Genomic DNA, 21,240 nt, shown 5'->3' on the forward strand with positions numbered 1-21,240 from the left:
ACAGGATAGTGACATTTTTGGTATTTTTGCTTCTAACTTGATAAATAATGCCTACAATGCTTGCACAAATATTACAAGATAACATCTCCGTAAGATCTACACACATACCACCTTGACGGAGGGTCGCAGTCTCGGATTGCTCTTATTAAAATTAATATACTATAGTCCCAGATCTAACAGAAATTTATGCAGTAAAACGATTAAAAGAAGTTTCTATGACATGAACTGCTGAGGAAGAACTTTGGTATTCTTGCTGACTCGTAAGCAACCCCAGGCATTGCATTTTGAATAAGTTGAAGAGTCATGGTACCATAGTTCAGTAGCCGGTGTTAATAGTAAATGTGTAGAAGTTTATAAGAACTGAAGAATCATCCTGGATAAAATCTTTAATTTTTAAGTTTTAGCAAATCCTAATCTCCCTGTAGACACACATAACCTTTGATAATATTGTCTAGAATGTACACCAAAGCAGTAGGTTGTGATAATTCAGGTTAGCTTTGTTTTTTAGAGAATTTTCAGCAGAATAAGAAAATGTTTTGGAAGGAGGTGAAAAGGGTGCGAAAGGGAGAGTCTGGGAAGGAAGAACGAGTAAAAGCAGAGGATGGAAGGATGTTAATTGAGATGGATGCAGTAAGGAAGAGATGGGCAGAGTATTTTGAAAGATTGTTAAATGTAGAGGAGGAAAGGGTGGCTGAGATTGTGGCGGATGGAAGGGTGCAAGGAATAAATGTGTTGGGAGAGTTGAATGATTCTTTGATCACGAAGGAGGAAGTGGAGAAGGCAGTAAAGGAGATGAAAGCAGGGAAAGCTGCAGGTATGGATGGGTGTGCTGTGGAATGCCTGAAGGGTGGTGGAGTGACTATTGTTGACTGGTTAGTAAGATTGTTGAATGTGTGCTTTGAGAAAGGTATGGTGCCAATTGACTGGGCAAGTGCTTGTGTGGTCCCGTTGTATAAAGGCAAGGGTGATAAGTATGAATGTACTAGCTTTAGGGGTATAAGTCTGTTGAGTGTTGTAGGTAAGGTGTATGGTAGAGTGTTAATTATGAGAGTTAGAGAGGGTACAGAGGGAGTAATTAGTGATGAGCAGTGTGGCTTTAGGAGAGGGAGGGGATGCGTTGATCAGGTGTTTGCTGTGAGACAAGTGTGTGAAAAGTATTTAGCGAAAGGCAAGGATGTGTTTTGGGCATTTATGGATTTAGAGAAAGCGTATGATAGAATTGATAGGGAGGCTTTGTGGACTGTTTTAAGATTGTATGGACTTGATGGTAGGTTACTAAAAGGGGTGAAAAGTTTTTATGTAAATAGTAGAGCGTGTGTAAGAGTGGGAAATGCTGTGAGTGATTGGTTTCGTGAGAGTGGGGCTGCGACAGGGATGTGTGATGTCGCCTTGGTTGTTTAATATTTACATGGATGGTGTTGTAAGGGAGGTGAATGCAAGAGTTTTAGGTGGTCTGAGTCTGGTAAATGTTGATGGAGGAGAGTGGAATCTGAAGCAGCTGCTGTTTGCAGATGATACTGCACTGGTGACTGATTCAGAGGAGAGATTGAGAGAGTTGGTAGAGGAGTTTGGAAGGGTGTGTGAGAGGAGGAAATTGAAAGTAAATGAGAATAAGAGTAAAGTGATGAAGTGTACGAGGTTGATAGATGGTAGGGGGATGAATATAGTTTTGAATGGTGAGTTGCTTGAGGAGGTAGATTGTTTTAAATATCTAGGGTCACATGTTGCTGTGGATGGAAGAATAGATGCAGAAGTGAAGTTTAGAATAAATGAAGTAGGAAAGGTGCTGGGAGGAATGAAAAAAGTGTTTAAATGTCGTCGCTTAGAATGGATGTAAAGAGAAGGCTGTATGAGGGTGTTGTGGTACCGACTGCATTATATGGGTCTGAAACATGGAATATGGGTGTAGCAGAGAGGAAAAGTTTGAATGTAATGGAGATGAGATGTCTGAGGAGTATGTGTGGAGTGACGCGTATGGATCGGGTGCGAAATGATGAAGTGCGAAGGAGAACTGGAGTTGTTCGGGAGATGGCTGGTAGAGTTGAGCAGAGGGTGTTGCAATGGTTTGGGCATATGGAGAGAATGGATAATGAGCGATTGGTGAAAAAGATAACTAGATCTGATGTGAGAGGTGTAAGGCTGAGAGGAAGACCACGAATAGGATGGATGGACAGTGTGAAGAGAGCGCTGGATGCGAGAGGGATGTCTGTTGAGCAAGGAAGAGTGGCTGTGCGTGACAGAAATAAATGGAGAGAAATTGTGAATGAATAAGTGATGACGCAGCCCTGAGGGGATATTCTCCCGCATTTGGTCTGATCAGCTAGTCAGGTCAGGTGCGGGTAAGGGGATGGGTCTGTTATGATGTGGCAGGGGTAAACCAGTTCTGCTGTCGGGCCCTGCTGCGGATGTCACTGATTGCATTGCCCAGTTGACCCTTGTGCGGTGTGGTGCGGTGAGGATCTGTCCGTTCTCCCCTTTGGGGCTAAGATGCGAATGAATGTGTTTGAATGGATGAGTAAATGGAGAGTGAGTCGTCCTGTCTCGGCTACCTCCCTTTCCTTGGGGGAAGCAGCCTAGGTATATAGATAGATAGATAGATTTTCATACTTGTCATCAGTTGAGCATTGTTTCAACACTAAATGGCAGCTGGTCAAGGTATATGCTGCCAGATGCTAAAGTTTGTTCACCTTCCCTGCGTCTCTCACTGCTGGATTAATAGATGCTTCCGTGAGACATGGTGGATGCAGATGTTTGTTAGTATTCATCTTCAACAGATAATATACACCTTACCCCTCTCTCACCTTAACCACATGTAAATCCAGCAGTGAAATTAAAGACGGGAGACATGAATGAACTTTATCATCAAACTGTACTTGAATTAACTTCCTTTTAGCGGTGTTTTGATAGTCTGGCAACGTGCATATTCTTCTGTTATTGATTTTGCCTATTCTTTTATGCCACTATAATGTTAAATATCTGCAGGGAATTGCTTTTCATATAATCTTTTATGTTATTACTTCCATCTCACATGCTGTACCATTTCTATCTATCTATTGCCAGACACCTCAATCCCATACAGGGTGGCCACAAACAAATTGCCTCCACGTCGCTCTGTCCCCCGCCATTTCACTGCCCTGCTCCCAGTTCCCACCCCCCTCTCTCATATATACTACCTCTCCACTCCATCCCTCATCCTTGTACCATTTAATCCTGTGTTTTCTTGTGATGTAATACTAAGTCACTGTGTCTACTTTGCAGGAGTCCTGAGAGCACCGATGTAAAGGACACCAGCTCCCCCTTGAGAGATGGCGTTAGTCACATCCCAGTCTATCCCCTTCCAAACTACCCTCTCCCCACCTACCCCTACCCCACCAGCACCGACCACCCTCCACACACCTCCCCCAGCCACTCGCCACTACCTCCACCCGATGAAGAAGGGGAGGTTGGAGGGAAGTACACCCCCACGCCTCCACTTCCCTCATACTGCCCCACCGTACCCCCACTTCCCGAGCGCGAGTCTCACGTCCCGCCTCCACCCCTACCAGAGGATGACATTCCCTCCACCCCACCACCTCCAGAAGCCCCAGAATCCCCCTGCACACCCCCTCTACCTGGCGATGACGACTACACGCCCGCCACCCCACCTCTCCCCTACGAGTCCTCCACACCACCCCCACCTGAATCCGCTCCCTCCACACCTCCCCTCCCAGTGTCCACCACGCCTCCACTGTCCACGCCTCCCTTGCCCCTGGACCAGGACGAGGAATTAAACTCACCCAGCCAAAGCCCCGTCTCGCGCTCCGGCCTCACCCCAATGCTCATCACCCCGGAGCCCGTCAGCGTGTGGAAGGGCATCATACACATGCCAGATGTTGCCAAGTTCAGTGCGTCGGCCTTTGAGGTAACAATTTTTGACATTTTTTTATTATTCTGTCAGTCCCAGGTCATTTTTAACCCACACCGTCCCGGCGACGTGAATTAACATGGCAACATTGCAAGGTCCCTAATTTGCACAATTTTCAATCTTCGCGTGATTTTTGGCACGTATACACGGGACACCTTCCTCTATTCCTCTACAAGATGCCAAGCAGGGACAATGCCTTACACCGCATAACCTCTCCCCCCCTACCCGTACTCCATTGTCTCGGCAATTCACCTGTTACCAGTGACCTGACCAATAAAGACATTCAGGGCCAGAGTGATTCCCCAATCGATGACAATGTGGAGGACAAAGTTTACATAGCATTAGGGGAAGAAACAGTCAGAAATGATGATCAGGTAATGTGGGAAAAAAAAGGTCAGGTATGTTGATGAGTTAGTGAGTGAAACAATGCTTATAATGCCTATATTACTGTTTGAAAACCAATATACTCTTGTACTACATATAAATTCGTACCAAGTAAATAAATAAATACCGTTTATGAGTGGATAAAATGGTTACCCTCCCATAGAACTCGTTTTCTTTGGTGCCAGCCTGTTAGAAAACCCAGTAAGGTAAGGAAGTACTCGTACCTAAATCGAGTATTTTAAACCTCAGGTGAGCGATTTCTCTATGAATTTTCAATGTTTCTCACCAAAAGCGGAGGTTTGAGCCAAAAAAAAAAAAAAAAGGTCCAAAAACATCGGGATGGGGCAGGTTAAGCTACTAGCCCATTTGAGGTAATTTTTGATGTTATTTTCATTATTCTCTCAGTCATAAGTAGCAATTTTTAAGTTACTATCATTACTCATTGTCTTTTGAAGTGGTGGTTTGGCCATGTGGAGAGGATGGAGGGTGAAAGACTGACGAAGAGAGTGTATGTGAGTGAGGTGGAGGCGAGAAGAGGCAGGGGGAGGCCGAGGATGAGATGGAGGGATGGGGTGGAGAGGTATATGAGAGAGGGGGGTGTGAGTTGGGAGCAGGGCAGTGAAATGGCAGGGGACAGGGCGACTTGGAGGCGATTTGTTTGTGGCCACCCCAAACGGGATTGAGGCATCTGGCAATAGATAGATAGATAGATATTTATTATCATCATATCAGCAGCCTTATCAGTATCATAATTGTCATTGATATTATGAGGAAGTGGAGGAGCGGTGTGGTTTGGATGTGGATGTGATAGAAAGCAGTAGGAGAAATACGTTGAGGTGGTTTGGCCATGCGGAGAGGATGGAGAGCGAGAGGCTGGCTAGGAGAGTGTATGGGACTAAGGTGGAGAGTGGGAGAGGGAGGGGTAGACTGAGGATGAAATGGAGGGATGGAGTAGAGAGGTACAGTATGAGAGAGGGGGGGGATGTTGGTTGGGGGGACGGAGAGCGAAAGATTAACTAGAAGAGTGTATGTGTTAGGTTGAGGAGGGGAGAGGGAGGGGTAGACTGAGGATGAAATGGAGGGATGGAGTAGAGAGTTATAGGAGAGGGGGGGTGTGAGCTGGGGGGAGGGCAGCAAAATGGCAAGGGGACAGGACGACATGAAGACGATTTGTTTGTGGCCAGCCCTTATGGGATGAAGGCGTCTGGCTGTAGATAGATAGAGATTTCCATTAACATCACATAAGCAGTTCTGTCATTTTCGTCGTCATTGTCGTTGATATTACGCGTTGTTATTGTTGTTTTGTGTCCGCAGGTGTCGGGTAAAGCCAGATTCCTGCCAAATGATGTTCCCGCCTCCATCGATGTGGTTGGCCGCATTGCACCTGACACCGTGTGGGGATACATTGCACAGATGAAGAAAAGTGGAACAAAGGTAATCATCATCATCGTCATCATCATCAGCAGCAGCAGCATCTTCGTTATCATCATCATCAGCCTCGTCATTATCATTGTTGTCGTCATTTACTACCACCACCGCCACCACCATAATAGTGATCATTATTGTTGTTGTAATTGTCACCACCACCACCACCACCACTGCTGCCAACACCATAACATTGATCATTTTTGTTGTAATTGTCACCACCACTACCACCACCACTGCCACCAACACCATAATATTCATCATTATTGTTGTTGTAATTGTCACCACTACCACCACCACCACTGCTGCCAACACCATAACATTGATCATTTTTGTTGTAATTGTCACCACTACCACCACCACCACCACCACCACCACCACCATAATATTCATCATTATTGTTGTTGTAATTGTCACCACTACCACCACCACCACTGCTGCCAACACCATAACATTGATCATTTTTGTTGTAATTGTCACCACCACTACCACCACCACTGCCACCAACACCATAATATTTATCATTATTGTCACTGTAATTGTCATCCCCACTCCATCATCATCATCATCATCCATCCTTCTTTTCTCACTTATAGATGGGGTGAGGGGTGAGTCCATAGAGCAAGAAAAACACTATATAAGATGGGACAGACATAGTGGAGGGGTGTAATGGGAAAAGCTGAGTGAAATTGATGAGACAGGTGCTGGGGTGAACTTTTGGGGTTTTGTAAGCTGTTTTGGAGATTCTGTAACACATTTTCTTAGCTGTTTATTCATCACCGTACACATTCAGTATCATCATATGTCCTCCATCTCATCCTCAGTCTCCCCCTCCCTCTTCCCCCCCTCCACCTCACTCACATACACTTTCCTCATGTTTATATGCAAAATTGTTAAAGATTAGATGCCACAAAATTTCCTGTGTCACTTACAAATGATGGTCTGTGTACTGGACTGAAATACAATCCCCGTCACCTCAGAGGGATATGAGAGTGAGATGTTTAGCCCTGGTCTATGTAGCTGAGTAGACCCATCAATCACAGGCAAGCAACTGGTTCCGTGGGGCCATCCTACGGGTACAGTACAGCACATGCACCTTATAGGGAACCAGTGCCCCTGCGTTGTACACAGCACCTCACCAGGGTCATTCCCAAGGTGACATTGAGTGATGTTTGAGAAGGTTTGGCTCCTGGGTGGACATTGCAGCTGCACCACCCAAGGTAAAAAGCACCACCAGGCATAGACTGCATGTTGGTGCCTGGGAGTGACTATTAAAGTGGGATTTGGTTCTATCAGGAAAGTGGAAATAGGAGTAACCAGGTCCAAAAGATGTAGAAAAAACAAGAAATCTGTGTAGAATGACGGGGGAAAATTGTACAGCATTATGATTAGTTTCTTCCCAGTAGCGTTAGTTCCTTGCAGTCCATGATTATTTATTCGTGTATTAAAACATTTTTATGTCTTACAGGAAATTTTAGTTGTGAGATTCCAACCCGCCAATGAAGAAGAAAAAGTGTCATACATTGCCCTATACTCCTACCTCTCGTCCAAAAAACGGTGAGCCATTTATTAAGCTGTAGATTTTTAGAGTCCTAATCAGCTGTGTATTTAAACCCACATTTTAACTGGCCCCTGAAGTTTTTGTAGCTACGTTTATGTATCTGTGTGTTTATTTTATCTGTCTGTCTGTCTGCCTCCAAACTGTCTATACTAATATCCTTCTGTCATAGTCTGCTTATATCTGTCTCTCCATCTGTCATAGTCTGTTTATATCTGTCTATCCATCTGTCATAGTCTGCTTATATCTGTCTATCCATCTGTCATAGTCTGCTTATATCTGTCTATCCATCTGTCATAGTCTGCTTATATCTGTCTATCCATCTGTCATAGTCTGCTTATATCTGTCTATCCATCTGTCGTAGTCTGCTTATATCTGTCTATCTATCTGTCATAGTCTGCTTATATCTGTCTATCCATCTGTCATAGTCTGCTTATATCTGTCTATCTATCTGTCATAGTCTGCTTATATCTGTCTATCTATCTGTCATAGTCTGCTTATGTCTGTCTATCCATCTGTCATAGTCTGCTTATATCTGTCTGTATTTGTGTGTCTGTCTGTCTGCCTGTGTATCTGTATCTATCACTATATCTGTCTTTGTAAAAATCACCAGGTGCTTTAATCTCACAAGCGTTGGGCATAAATAAGTTACCTCCAAATCTGTGTCATTAGCTTCCTTCTCTCCAGCCCCCTCCCTGCCCCACCTTATACTTCTCCACCCTGTCCCTCCATCTCATCCTCTTTCTCCCCCTCCTCCTCCACCCAACTCACACTCTTCATGTCAGTCTCTCATTTTCTGTTGTCTCCACATTGCCTTTATATGCTGTGGAATATTGCAATTAAAACTAAGAGCATTGTAATCTGAATGATTGAGCTTCTGTTTGATTATATATTTCCTGTTATATGGTTGCTGCCTGTATTGAATTAGAGAGAGAGACAGAAAGAGAGAGAGAGGGAGAAATAAGGAAGTGAAGGAGAATTGTGATTTAGAGAGAGAGAGATAAGGAAGTGAAGGAGTGTTGTGATTGAAAGTGGGAAGAGAAATACATGGAGATGGTTTGCCCATTGAAGGAATGAAGCTTGAATTTTTGTGGTGTAACATGTACTGAGATTATACCACAGAAATCATTGTGATTAAGCTCTGATCAGGAATAGCTGTAGAGGAGAAAAATCTGGGCCAAGTTAAGGTGAAAGGAGTACAATATAAGAGGAAGAAATAAATGTATAGACATGACAGTATTGGAAGGATGAAGTTAGATTGACTCTATCAGGTATGTTTACATGAAGCTACAGAATGTGGTGAATGTTTTTGGGATATCTAATAGAGCCAGGATTCCAGGGGCTTGAATGATGAGTGAATGAAAATGTGGCCCATTGGATTGGGCAAATTTGGGCTGTCTGGACATTGTTACTCCCCATCCTGTCCTAGGGTGGGAAAGGAGGTCCGGATGATGATGATGATGATGAAGCTGGTATTTTCTCTGATATATTGTGTGCTATATTTGTTTTTCTCCGTAGGTATGCTGTGATTGGGAACTGCGGGAAGTCCGTGAAGGATTTTTATGTTGTGCCGTTGGCGTCACACCAGCCCATCCCTCAGGTATGATGTTCACGTGACCTCACCTCTGTTTATGGTGCTGTCTTGCTGGGTTATGCAAAGTGTAACTGATTAACCCCAGAGAAGTGCAGGTTGGAAGGTATGGTAGTGAGTCTATCTATCTATCTATCTATCTCTATATACCTAGGCTGCTTCCCCCAAGGAAAGGGAAGTAGCCGAGACAGGACGACACACTCCCCATTTACTTATCCATTCAAACACCTTCATTTGCATCTTAGCCCCAAAGGGGAGAAGGGACAGATCCTCACCGCACCACACTGCACAAGGGTCAACTTCTCAGTGCAATTAGTGACATTCGCTGCAAGGCCCAACAGCAGAACTGGTTTACCCCTGCCACATGCATTAAAGAAGGAATAGCACCACATGTAAGAGAAGAAAAAACACCACACGTAAAAGAAGAAAAAGCACCACACGTAAGAGAAGAAAAAGCGCTACACGTGAAGGAAAAAAAGCACCACTCCCACGCATTCCCACACACTCGCATTAACCCGAGGCATCCCATCGACCTATGGGTACGTCGCAACTTTTTGTCACAGCTGTCCCGTTGACGTACTGGTACATCACACAATTGCAAGGTTCATAATTTGCACAATTTTCAATTTTCGTGAGTGATTTTTGGCACGTATACACGGGACACCTTCCTCTATTCCTCTACAAGATGCCAAGCAGGGACAATGCCTTACACCACATAACCTCTCCCCCCCTACCCGTACGCCATTGTCTCGGCAATTCACCTGTTACCAGTGACCTGGCCAATAAAGACATTCAGGGCCAGAGTGATTCCCCAATCGATGACAGTGTGGAGGACAAAGTTTACATAGCATTAGGGGAAGAAACAGTCAGAAATGATGATCATGTAATGTGGGAAAAAAAGGTCAGGTATGTTGATGAGTTAGTGAGTGAAACAATGCTTATAATGCTTATATTACTGTTTGAAAACCAATATACTCTTGTACTACATATAAATTCGTACCAAGTAAATAAATAAATACCGTTTATGAGTGGATAAAATGGTTACCCTCCCATAGAACTCGTTTTCTTTGGTGCCAGCCTGATAGAAAACCCAGTAAGGTAAGGAGGTACTGCTACCTGTATCAAGTATTTTAAACCTCAGGTGAGCAACTTCTCTATGAATTTTCGATGTTTCTCATCAAAAGCTAAGGTTTTAGCCAAAAAAATTTTTTTTCCAAAATTGCTCGGGATTGGGGGGTATCAGAGGTGCAAAATTGGTCATGACGTGACGGGTTAAATTTGGAAACCTGATGCAGAGAGAGAGATGAGTGGGCCTTTGTGCCTTGTTCTGATGTATTAATTTAGTATTGTTTTCCTTATATACTTCCAAGATGCAAGTTTTTTTGGGTAAATTAATGGATTCAGTCAGTCAGCGGTTCATTATTCTGAAGTTCACTTGGGGTTTAATGCTCTTAATTATTTTTTTAAGGGCTCATTTTTACCATAAATCCCTTGACTGGGTAACATAGCCCTGTGTTCCTTTACTCCTGATGAGGTAAGGCTGGATTGGCCGATGGGTGGTTGATGCTAAAGCCTTTTTGTAGTTCTATATTGTATCCACAGTGTGCGTACCCCTACTTATGTGATATCTGGAACCACCTTCATCAGCTTCACATATACACCACGTCCTAATATGTGCAGCGTTATTCTTCTTGGACATACACACAGTCTTATTTTTCACATTATTCACCATCTTACTCCTCTCCTCCAGTCATTATTTATCAGGTTTTGAGAGAGAGTAAAAAAATGGTGTGTGACTATGAGCTTGGCGTGTAGAGTCAGGATGTGGAGTGCGGGACTGGTCATTCAGGTGGTCAGACTTGGGGTTCTGTTGTACTGTCAGGTATTTTTCTGGCTCAGTTAACCCCAGAACCCCACCTGGCCTCATCCATAGGTAGGAAAAGAGGTCTGGATGGTGATGTTGATGATGAATGATTGGTGATGGTGGTGATGATGATGAATGATTGGTGATAATGATGAATGATGATGATGATGAATGATGATTTTGTAGATCACAGGACCCTGGCTCACCCCATCCATAGTTGGGAAAAGAGATGGATGAATGATGGTGATGATTGGGTATAGTTTATGGAGAAGGGTCTGGAAAAATGATGATGATAATAATGATGATTGGGTGTAATTTGTAAGGGCCTGAAAAAATGGTGATGATGATGGTTGGGTGTAATTTGTAGAGCAAGAGGTGTGAATAAATGATGATAAAGGTAATAATGATGATGATTGGGTTTAATTTGTGAAGAAAGAGAGCAGAATAAATGATGATAATGATGATTGGGTGTAATGCGTAAGGAAAGGGGTCTGGATAAATGATGGTGATGATGATGGTGATGATTGATTGTAATATATGGGGAGAGAGGCCTTGAAAAAATGATGATGATGATGATGATGATGATGATTGTAATATGTGGGGAGAGAGGCCCTAAAAAAATGATGGTGATGATAATTGTTTATATCCGTAGGTGCTTCTCCCCCTCGATGGCCCTGGGTTTGAGGAACAGCGGGCGCACATGCTGATTGGGGTCATCGTACGAGCCAAGAGCAAACGCGTGTACGACCACATCACCGGCACCTGGAGCATCGTAGGGGGGGTCACCGCACCTTCACTTAGGCCACCCGGTAAGGAATTGGGTTGTAAGTGGTGATTAATTGCTAGCATCTTTGTCGTCGTCATCATCATCATCACCACTCTGACACCTTGCTCCTCTCTCTCTCTCTCTCTCTCTCTCTCTCTCTCTCAGTATACCTCTCCACATCTCTTTCACACCACACACAGTCTTCCTCATTCAACAATACCATCTTACTTTTCAGGGCAGATAGTCAATTTTAAACTATTTGTGAAGGTGTTAGGTATCATCATCATCATCATCATCATCAGAGTCACATTTCAGAGGTGGGTGGGATCCAGAAATACAAAAAAGGAAAATGTAGGGGAAGACATTGCTGTGGTACTTTCCTCTCTAGTCTCTGCCGTACGTTGTGGAGGTGGTGGCTGAGTGGTGAGGGAGGTGGCTTGCTGATCAGTGGATGCTAATTTGATCCCCTGGTGGAGTGGGGAGCGGTTTGAAGATTTGAATTTTGTTTAAAGCAGGCTCCTCTATCTACTCTAAGACCCACTGGCATATCATAATAGTACCCTTGCTGATATCAATACAACAGTTCGGAATGAGACAGCTGTAGTGTTTATTCTGTGGATGGTGGGTGTTAATGCTGAAGTGGTGACGTGTGAGAGGTGTGAGATATGTAGGAAGATTGCTGGGCCATGGAATGGACTGTTACACCTTTGCCCAGTCAGAAGCAAGGGAGGGTTGAGGGAGAAGGAAAAAAACGAATCAAAAGAGCAGCTGAGATATGACTAGGTACAAAGTAAGGCTAACTGCAGTAAGGTTAGACACCCAGTTTTTGACAAGCATCATCCAGCTTGTCACCTACTGTATTGGTTATGGAAGCAGAGGAGAGCAGTACATTGGTGAAAGGGAAGAAAGAGGAAGAGGACTGCCTGGTGAGAAGTTGAAGGATGCGTGTGATGGTAGATAGCTTGTGACAATTCTCCCATCACTCCCTGGTGGATGAGGGGAGGGGGACCCACAAAGGAACAAGGCATTGCATATTAATTAGTAAAAAATTGGAATACAGGTTCCCTTCCAGTATGGAGCCTTGCCCAGCAGCTCTGGGATCCAATGGGGTATACAAAAGGTAAAACAAAGAATTTTTCAAAGAATTTTCGAGGGAGGGGGAGGCCGAGGATGAGATGGGGTGGAGAGGTATATGAGAGAGGGGGGTGTGAGTTGGGAGCAGGGCAGTGAGATGGCGGGGGACAGGGCGACTCGGAGGCGATTTGCTTGTGGCCACCCGAAACGGGATTGAGGCGTCTGGCAATAGATAGATTTTCGAGTTGTATTACTGTGGTCTCTCTGCAACTAATTTTATAGGGCCATCCTAGACCTACAGTACAGTACATACATCGTGTGGGGATCCGATGCCCCCTTGTGGTAGACGGCAGGGTTGAGACAGGGTTCTTCCTGTGGCGAAGTGCAGGGAAATATGCACAGGTTTGGTTCACAGGTGGATGCCACAGCTGCACCATCCAGGATACACTGCACCACCATGTATAGGCTTGCTGTCAGCATTTTCAGTGTTGAGTGAATGAGTGTATTGAATGAAAGATGACAGCTGGGTGCGGAAGATGAGAAGTATGAATGTTGGGGGTAGGGATGTGAGAGGCAGACCAAAAAAGACCTGGATGAGGGACTGAATAGGGAGGCTGTCAGAGATTGAGCAGTGTGGAGAGCCGGCATTAAGTTACTCTGGCCGATGCATATATAGGCCTATTGGGGCCTTTTAAAAGATACAGTACTGACCACTTTATAGTCCTTCTGGATCGCACCCACCTCTGGTATTAGTGGGGAATGAGGAGGACATTAATTAGGATTGACGTTAGTTCCTAATTGTAAAGGTAGCTGTGAAACCTACCATTGGATTACCAGTGGAAAGAGTCAAGGTAAGGTAAGGTAAGGTAATTTTGCGTGTATTTAAAGATATGTGAATCGGAGTTGTCAGTGAGTTTGTTAGTTAATTTCAAGAATCATCCTTTCATACTGATCTATTTCCACTCCTGCACCATCAAAATTTTCTGGCATTTGTAATAAGGCTGTCACTAATATGGGACAACAGATATTACTGAACTTTGAATGAACACAGTAACCATTTTATATAATTTTCAGATAGCAACCCCCCTCCATTTTTCCTAATCTCTCTTCATAATATTTAGATGACAGAAAAAAAAATGTTTGTGTGTGTTGTATTGATTCTTGGTTAAATTTCAGGTTAGATTAGCATGATAATTGACAGCCATAGTAATTGCAGGTTTATAATATTCATGTATAGTAGTAGTAGCAGTGATAGTGGTAGTACAGTAGTAGTAATAATAGTAGTGGCAGTAGTAGTAGTAGTGGTAGTTGGAGTGGTAGTACAGTAGTAATAATAGTAGTAGTAGTAGCAGCAGTAGTAGAAGTAGTAATATTGTCATTTGGAAGTTACTAGAGCTTAACCTCCATACACCTACCAGTACAAGAATTCTGACATCACTTACAGACAATACAAACCACTACATTACCAGCTTATTTTGCACCCTATTAAATAAAAACTAAACCATATAATTCTCTAATGTTTGTTATCTAGTTCCAGAGTTTATTCGATTTACAGTAACATACATTAATTTATTTTTGAATTTATGTAGTTATTTCAGGCACGAGAAGCTAGATCAACATTCAGGCGGTTTTTCATGGAGTTTCAGCCGCTAACCACATTTTCCTTTCAGCATTTCCTTCTTTCATAGACTTCAGAACGGCAGAAATGTCGACGACGAGAGGAAGGCCAGAGCGGCTGTCAAGTGCGGATCCTTTCATCTGGACTGCTGTATATATTTCCACGGTTATACATCTCTCCACAGTTATATTTCTCTCCACGGTTTTATTTCTCTCCACGGTTATATATCTCCATGGTTATATTTCTCTCCATAGTTATATTTCTGTCTGTGGTTATATTCTTGTTAAATGTTGAGCGTATTTTACCAATAGAGTGTATGAATGCATGCCTGGTCATCTAAGGGTACCAGCCAGGATGAGGATAAGTGGATTCAGATTCTGTTAGGTGGCTTGAGTTTTTATCATTTATTGTGATGCCGTCTGTCCGTTAATATTCTGGAGGGATGGGGTGGAGAGGTGTATGAGAGAGGGGGGTGTGAATTGGGAGCAGGGCAGTGAGATGGCGAGGGACAGGGCGACGTGGAGGCAATTTGTTTGTGGCCGCCCTGAACCGGATTGAGGAGTCTGGCAGTAGATAGGTAGATAGATGGTTGTGCAGCCTCGGCCTGTACCGTTGCCTTCAGTTATAGGTAGTACAGGGGATGGTGTGTTGGTGTTGTGTGATGCTGGTGTGTTTGTCATCTCTAGTGTGACCTTGATATACAGGTCCGATGACAGTAGAGACAGGATATTTTTGTTGTTGGTTAACTCTGGTCTTTCTAGCTGAACAAACCCGTCAACCACAGGTAAGCAGCTGGTTTGGGAAATATGAAGAGGTTTGGGAAATATTAAGAGGTTTGGGAAATATGAAGAGGATTGGGAAATATGTGGAGGATTGGGAAATATGGAGAGGTTTGGCTCTTGGGTGGATGCTGCGGCTGCTCCACCCAGGGTCACAGTGCCACATAAAACTCCCAACACCCCAATACCTGTACCATTTGTAAGTGGAGGCAATTGTACATTTTGAAGAGTGGATTTTGAGACGGGCTGTTAGCATTGTCGTATATATGTATGTTTTTATTGATGCCCCGTCAGTCTCTGCTTTGTAGTTGTTGTTATTATTTTATGATTATTTTTTAGGTATTATTATTATTATTACGTGATATGGTGTGTTATACTTGTGTTGCACGAGATTCCAGTACAAGTATCTATCTATCTATCTATTGCCAGACGCCATAATCCCGCAAGGGGTGGCCATTTGACTTTGAGTTAGTTGTTTTACGGGGAGGGGCACTAACCCTCCACCAACCCACTTGTTGACACGTAGGGAACACGTATGGTTTGGTTATATGGTTACCACCCAGCGTTGTAAATGGTTTCTTGGCTTACAGGAAACCATTTGGCTCGTCACTCAATGTAAAGCCACCTGTAAAGGAAAGAAAAGCAATAAGAAGTGACAGGAAAGATGGGAGAAATAGGAGATTATAACTTAATTTGAATTGTTTGACCTTTTTAATAGCACAAAAGATGGTGTCAGGCTTTTAATCTATCTATTCAGTTTAATTGAGAGAAGTCGGATGAATTTCCACGATGAATTCACTAGTAGCTGGAAATATCGCGTTTAAAATTCTAGCTGAAATGTCGTTGCTGGAAATTATATATCTGTCCTTCTGTAGCCAGACACCTTAATCCTGTAAGGGGTAGCAACAAACAAATTGCCTCCATGTTCTGTCTCCTGCCGTTTCACTGCCCTCCCTCCAACTTACACCCTATCTTTCATATACCTCAGTACTCCATCACTTCATCTCATCCTCAGTCTCAATAGAAAACACAGCAGCAAACTTGTTACATGTACGAACTGAATCTTGGGAACACATGCATCCCTATCGACTTCATGCGTCCCTGTCGACTTCATTTGACCATGGGTTTAACTGACCAAGGGATGTATAAAGCAAAGGAAAAAGGCTGGAACTCTGACATCCTTAACCTACAGAAGTGTTAACAAAATACCTGTATATAAAACGTTATTGTAGGAAGTGAAGGAGGAAGGTTGGAACTGGAGACCTCTTTACTGCCTGTGATCTCCAGTCTTCTAAATGCAGTGTGTCCAGGCATCTCAATATGAATGGATCTTGAAGCTGGCTGTCTGATATTTTGGTTTTATTTTTCTTGAGAGGAACAGTTTTGTGGGATTCTGGCCTTTGGTTCCTTCTTCTTTGCATAATATAAAAGAAAAACAATAGCCCACTAGATATATTTAAAAATTTACAAGGGACCGTTGCATTAAAGGGAGAGGTTAGAATTCTGAAGGTCCTTAATGCAATCTTGTAACTGAGTAGAAGTAATTTGCGTCACTCTCCATCTTAAATGTCAGGACCAACTTGCCTAGTCCCGGGCTCCTGCGCTCCTCATGGGGCAATGTAGGATTGGATGACGGATGGATGTATGGATATATTCTTGTATTAAGGAGAGGAGGAAGGGTGGAATTTGACAACCTTCCAGAATTAGGTGTGAGATGATGATGATGATGATGATGATGATAAGTTAGTTGTATGAACACACCAAGATTATAAGCCATGATACTGCAAGGGACACTGTTTGAATAATGGAGAGTTGGAATTTTGAGTGGCCAAAATAATTTCCTATTATTTTACTGTACTTGACCATATGAAAGATTGCCTGTGTTGCTGCTGCTGCTGACGATGATGACAGTGACAGTGATGATGATGATGGTGATGATGATGATAATGACTGATGATGACAATGACAATGATAATGACAATGATGACAATGACGTGTATGGTATTCTGTCAGACCATGTGAAAGACTGTTACTTTCTCCTCCACATATTTCTCCTTTGCTTTGTCATCTCTTGAGTGTTAATCTGGAAACCTGGTCAATGGATGTGTTTAGTAAGTGATGTGTGATTGGCTTTTGAATGATCGAGAGGCTGCTAGAGATTGATCAATGTGGAGATCTGCCATTATGTGACCAAGGCTGAGATACAAGCTTATTGGAGTCTATAATCGAAATGAAAAGGTCTTTAAATGAAACGAGTCTATAAACGAAATGAAAAAGTCTGTAAATGAAATGAGTCTATAAACGAAACGAAAGAGTCCATACACGGAACAAGAGAGTGTAATCAAAATGAAAATTAATAAACGAAATGAGAGTCTGTAAAGCAAAAGTCTATAAATGAAACGAAAGAGTGTAAATGGAATGAAAGTCAGTAAACAAAAAAGTCTATAAATGAAATAAAAGTCTATAAACAAAAGAGCATAAATGAAACAAATCTATAAACAAAATGAAACAGTATGAAGGGAGTCAAATGCTTCTCTTATAGTACGAGTGGTGAAAAATTGAGCTGTATCCCAGAGAAACTAATGATCGTCAAGCTAAGCATACGAGGGAAGGGAGATATAGTGAAAGGCTCCTTGATCCAACAGGACATTAATTTAACAAGCCTAAGGTATGATGTGGAGTGGAAGACATGTTGAGAATTTACATGTAGATCACGGCTCATAGATAACCCAGTGCTGTGTCATTCCCCTGCATCTTACCCAGATTTACTGCAAGATTTGTGGTGATTGGGAACAAGGCTAATCTTTTGTCAGTTGAGGAGGAAGAGTGGCACCAGGAACAGGGTATGTAGTTTTTTGTCAGGGAGAAAGAATGGCCCCCACACTCCTGAGCAGGGGTGTAGGTAGAGTTTTTAAAATGGGGTGGCCTGAGGAGAAGTGTTGAGTGGGGATGTGGAGGTAATCCCCTGAAAATTTGGGATGGCCAGGTATATTTCAGGTGTGGCCACAGCTCCCCTGGCCACCCCCCTGTCCACACCACTGCTTCAGAGTACCTTAGGTGGTTAGAGGCTGCTTGTGCTGTGCTAAATGATTGGATTACAGGGATTACAGTGCTACATCAGTGAGTACAGTGCATAGTTGATTTCCAGCCTTGTACTCATAACCTCAGCTTTATGACATACAGGGAAGACTTTGGCACACTTTTTTCTCTTTAACTTGGCCCAGGTTTTTGTCCTTTTACTGCTTATTTCACACAGTTCATTGGCAAAAGACAGTGCTATGGCTCCACATCCTTTTGATAGCATTTCTTCGTGACTAGTATCATTATAGTTGTGTTAATGTGCTTTTATAAGAGTTCCAGATGGAGAGATGGCAGTTTAGATCGTTAGAGTAAAAAGAGTGTAGTATTCAGTCTCACCCATCTCTTGGTAATCTGAATCGTTGACTGTTTACATTACTTCAGCAGATGCAACTTATATACATGTTCTACGACTTGCCCCACAATGTATATGCATGTTCTGTGTTCTTCTGTGACTTGTGCACTTGTTCTGCTTCTCAGGAAAGGTAGTTGTGTACCCCATCCTCATTAGAAGACAGGTGTAAAGATTAATGTGAACAGTTTATAGGTTATAGGAAGCTGCCTGACCATAAAAAACCATCATTGCTCTACCATGGCAGATTTAAGAGGAAGGTCGGGTTTTACTCTAACTTGGCCCAGATTTTCGTCCCTTTGCACTTTAGTTCATGTAGCTCAGTGGCAGAAAAAGACAGTATTGCATCTCGATACTATTTCAGTAGCACTTCTTCATGACTAACATAATATTCCAGTGTTAAGGTATTGTTACAGCTCAGAGTTCAAAATGTGAAGATGGCAGTTTTAGGATCAGTTAAAGACATATAGTTGTATTAATTGCCATGAATTTTATCCATATATTTATCAGTGTCAGAGTTACTATTTATCTGTTGCTAGATGCCCTAATCGCCTAAGGGGTGGCCACAAACAAATCACATCTGTGTCACCCTCTTCCCTGACATTTCATTGCCCCACAACTTACACCCCCCTCTCTCATATATTCTTGTTATGCTCTCCTTATCTTTACCCCACACAGAGATGCTGGAGAGGGAGGCCTTCACTTGGTGGCAGCAATATAACCAAGTGACTCCTCTGCACAATACAAACATCCCTCAACTCTCTGTCCCCCAGAAAGAAGATGGCAGACTGCAGGATGACGACAACTTTAGCCTTCAGTCCACTGGGTTCACACTTTTTACACGAATCCAGGGCTACAACTACTTCTGCTACTACTATGACAACAACTGCTGCTATTTCTGTGACCAAAACTATGACAACTACCACCCTAGACAGATACAATACACACATTACTTCTTTGACTACTGTTCTTGATGTGCCCTTTCCTTACCGTTCACCTTTACCCTTTACTTTCCTGTTACTAAACCATCACCTTCTTAAGTAGCTTTCCCTCTTGTCTGTGAAGTGCATGGTTTGAACTGCAATTACTCCCAGCTGAATAAAATCATCTGGTGTTTGGCAGAAGAAAATTTATAGGGCCAGTTTGCTTACCTGTGGTCGATGGGTCTGCTTGATGAGAGAGACTGGGGTTGAGCAGCAGCAACACCATCGTCTTTTTACTCTAACTTGGCCTTACTTTGACATCTCTCCAGCTTGAATTTTGAATTTTAACGAAGGTGAAAACTGTGGTACAAGATTATATCAATCATTAGGAAGTGCTTTAGAGTTGTAGCACCCATTCTCTGTCAGTGAGCCATGTATAAGTTAATAATAATAATAATAATAATAATAAAAATAAATCTAAGCCAAGTTAAGGAGAAAGAACTGCAGTAGGGGAGCATAATACCAGGTCCGAATATCTCCCAAGCTTCTCACAATAGAGATGGTGAGTATTAGTGCAGTCATGGTGACATGTGAAGCCTGCGGGGGGTGGGGGTAGACCAATATTGGACTTTGGACACTGGCTTTTGGTTCATGCTCATAGTTTTACTGAAAAAAAGGAAATAAATGCAGAGAGAGTGGCATGATTCAGAAAAAGGAGAAGAGACAAGAGGAAATATACAGTTAATCATCTTACTCCTTTTTTCTCACTCAAAGATAGGGTGAGGTGGGGTCCAGGAGGCATCAGAGAGTGAGAGTTATTAGCAGTGGGGCAGACACTCATTGACTCATTATTTAAGCCCCTGGAATCCAAGATGTTGTGTGAATAATGTGAATGGGTAGTTTTATACTTACTGGTATGCTTTGTCTTCTTATTTCAGTGTTTCCCACCCATTTTATTTTAGTGGAGAGTTATGATGTGGTGTTAGTGGAGAGTTATGTGTTAGTGGAAAGTTATAAGGTGATGCAGATAAAACCATTGCTTATAGAGATGTAATGATATCAGAGTTAGAACTGTGCTACTTTTACTCAAACTTGGCCCAGATTTTCATCCTTTAGCAGCCTATTCACCGAAATCTCTGACAAAAACAACACCATAGCACTACATCCTTTCTACAGCACATCTTCATGACTAGCTTCATATCCTAATGTTGCTTATTGTTGCAACTCTGTATTCAACATGGAGAGCTGGCAGTTTAAGGCCAAGTTAAAGCAAAAACAGTACCGGTATAATAGTGGTGTTTAGTTGTGGTGTTTGGCGTATCAACCTCATCCAGTCAGTAATGATGGTCTTGAAGGGACATGAAGCCTTGGTATCTTGTTGACATCATATTTGCTGGTGGAATGGCTGTGAGAATCAGATATTGTTGATACAGATTTATGGAGCTGCTGGGTGTTTGGAAAGGCAGTTGGCCCCCTCACTGTTTAAAGTGTAAGCTGTACCTTTCTGGAATTAAGAAATGCTGTGTTGTTTGGTGGTGATGTAGTGGAGAGTAAGAATGAGCAGACTTGGAGATAAGAAATGCATTATTGTCTGATAGTGATGTAGTGGAGAGTAAGAATGAACAGACAGCTGAAAGTATGAAATCCATTGTTGTTGATAGTGATGTATGATGTAGCGGAGGGTAAGAATGAACAGACTTGAGATGCATTGTTGTCTGGTAGCAATGTAGTGATAAAAAATGAACACACAGCTTAAAGAAATCCAGTGTTGTTTGGCAGTGATCTATAAAGAGGCAGGAAGAGGTATATGAATGCAGTGAAGGGAGAATGAGTTACATGTCTCTGAAGCTTTCCATTTGAGAAGTTGGCTGGGTAGAGAAAGTGCCTGTTGTGCTAAAAGATAGAGTGTGGTGATTCAGACATG

The 21,240-nt window shown here is 42.8% G+C and overlaps 1 protein-coding gene across 1 annotated transcript in view; it reads left to right on the top strand.

Annotated features, from left to right (window-relative positions):
• pps (protein partner of snf) overlaps positions 1–21,240 on the top strand; it is an 80,115-nt gene that overhangs the window by 53,734 nt on the left and 5,141 nt on the right. Inside the window, exons 20-24 of the mRNA XM_080280191.1 lie at positions 3,259–3,901; positions 5,603–5,722; positions 7,182–7,270; positions 8,790–8,871; positions 11,379–11,535. Of these exons, the coding sequence (XP_080136317.1) occupies positions 3,259–3,901; positions 5,603–5,722; positions 7,182–7,270; positions 8,790–8,871; positions 11,379–11,535 (1,091 nt within the window). The remainder of the gene's footprint in view (positions 1–3,258; positions 3,902–5,602; positions 5,723–7,181; positions 7,271–8,789; positions 8,872–11,378; positions 11,536–21,240) is intronic.

Source organism: Coenobita brevimanus, chromosome 83 (genome assembly GCF_032717465.1).
Source record: "Coenobita brevimanus isolate Jiangsu-jjx chromosome 83, ASM3271746v2, whole genome shotgun sequence".
Lineage (NCBI taxonomy): Eukaryota > Metazoa > Arthropoda > Malacostraca > Decapoda > Coenobitidae > Coenobita > Coenobita brevimanus.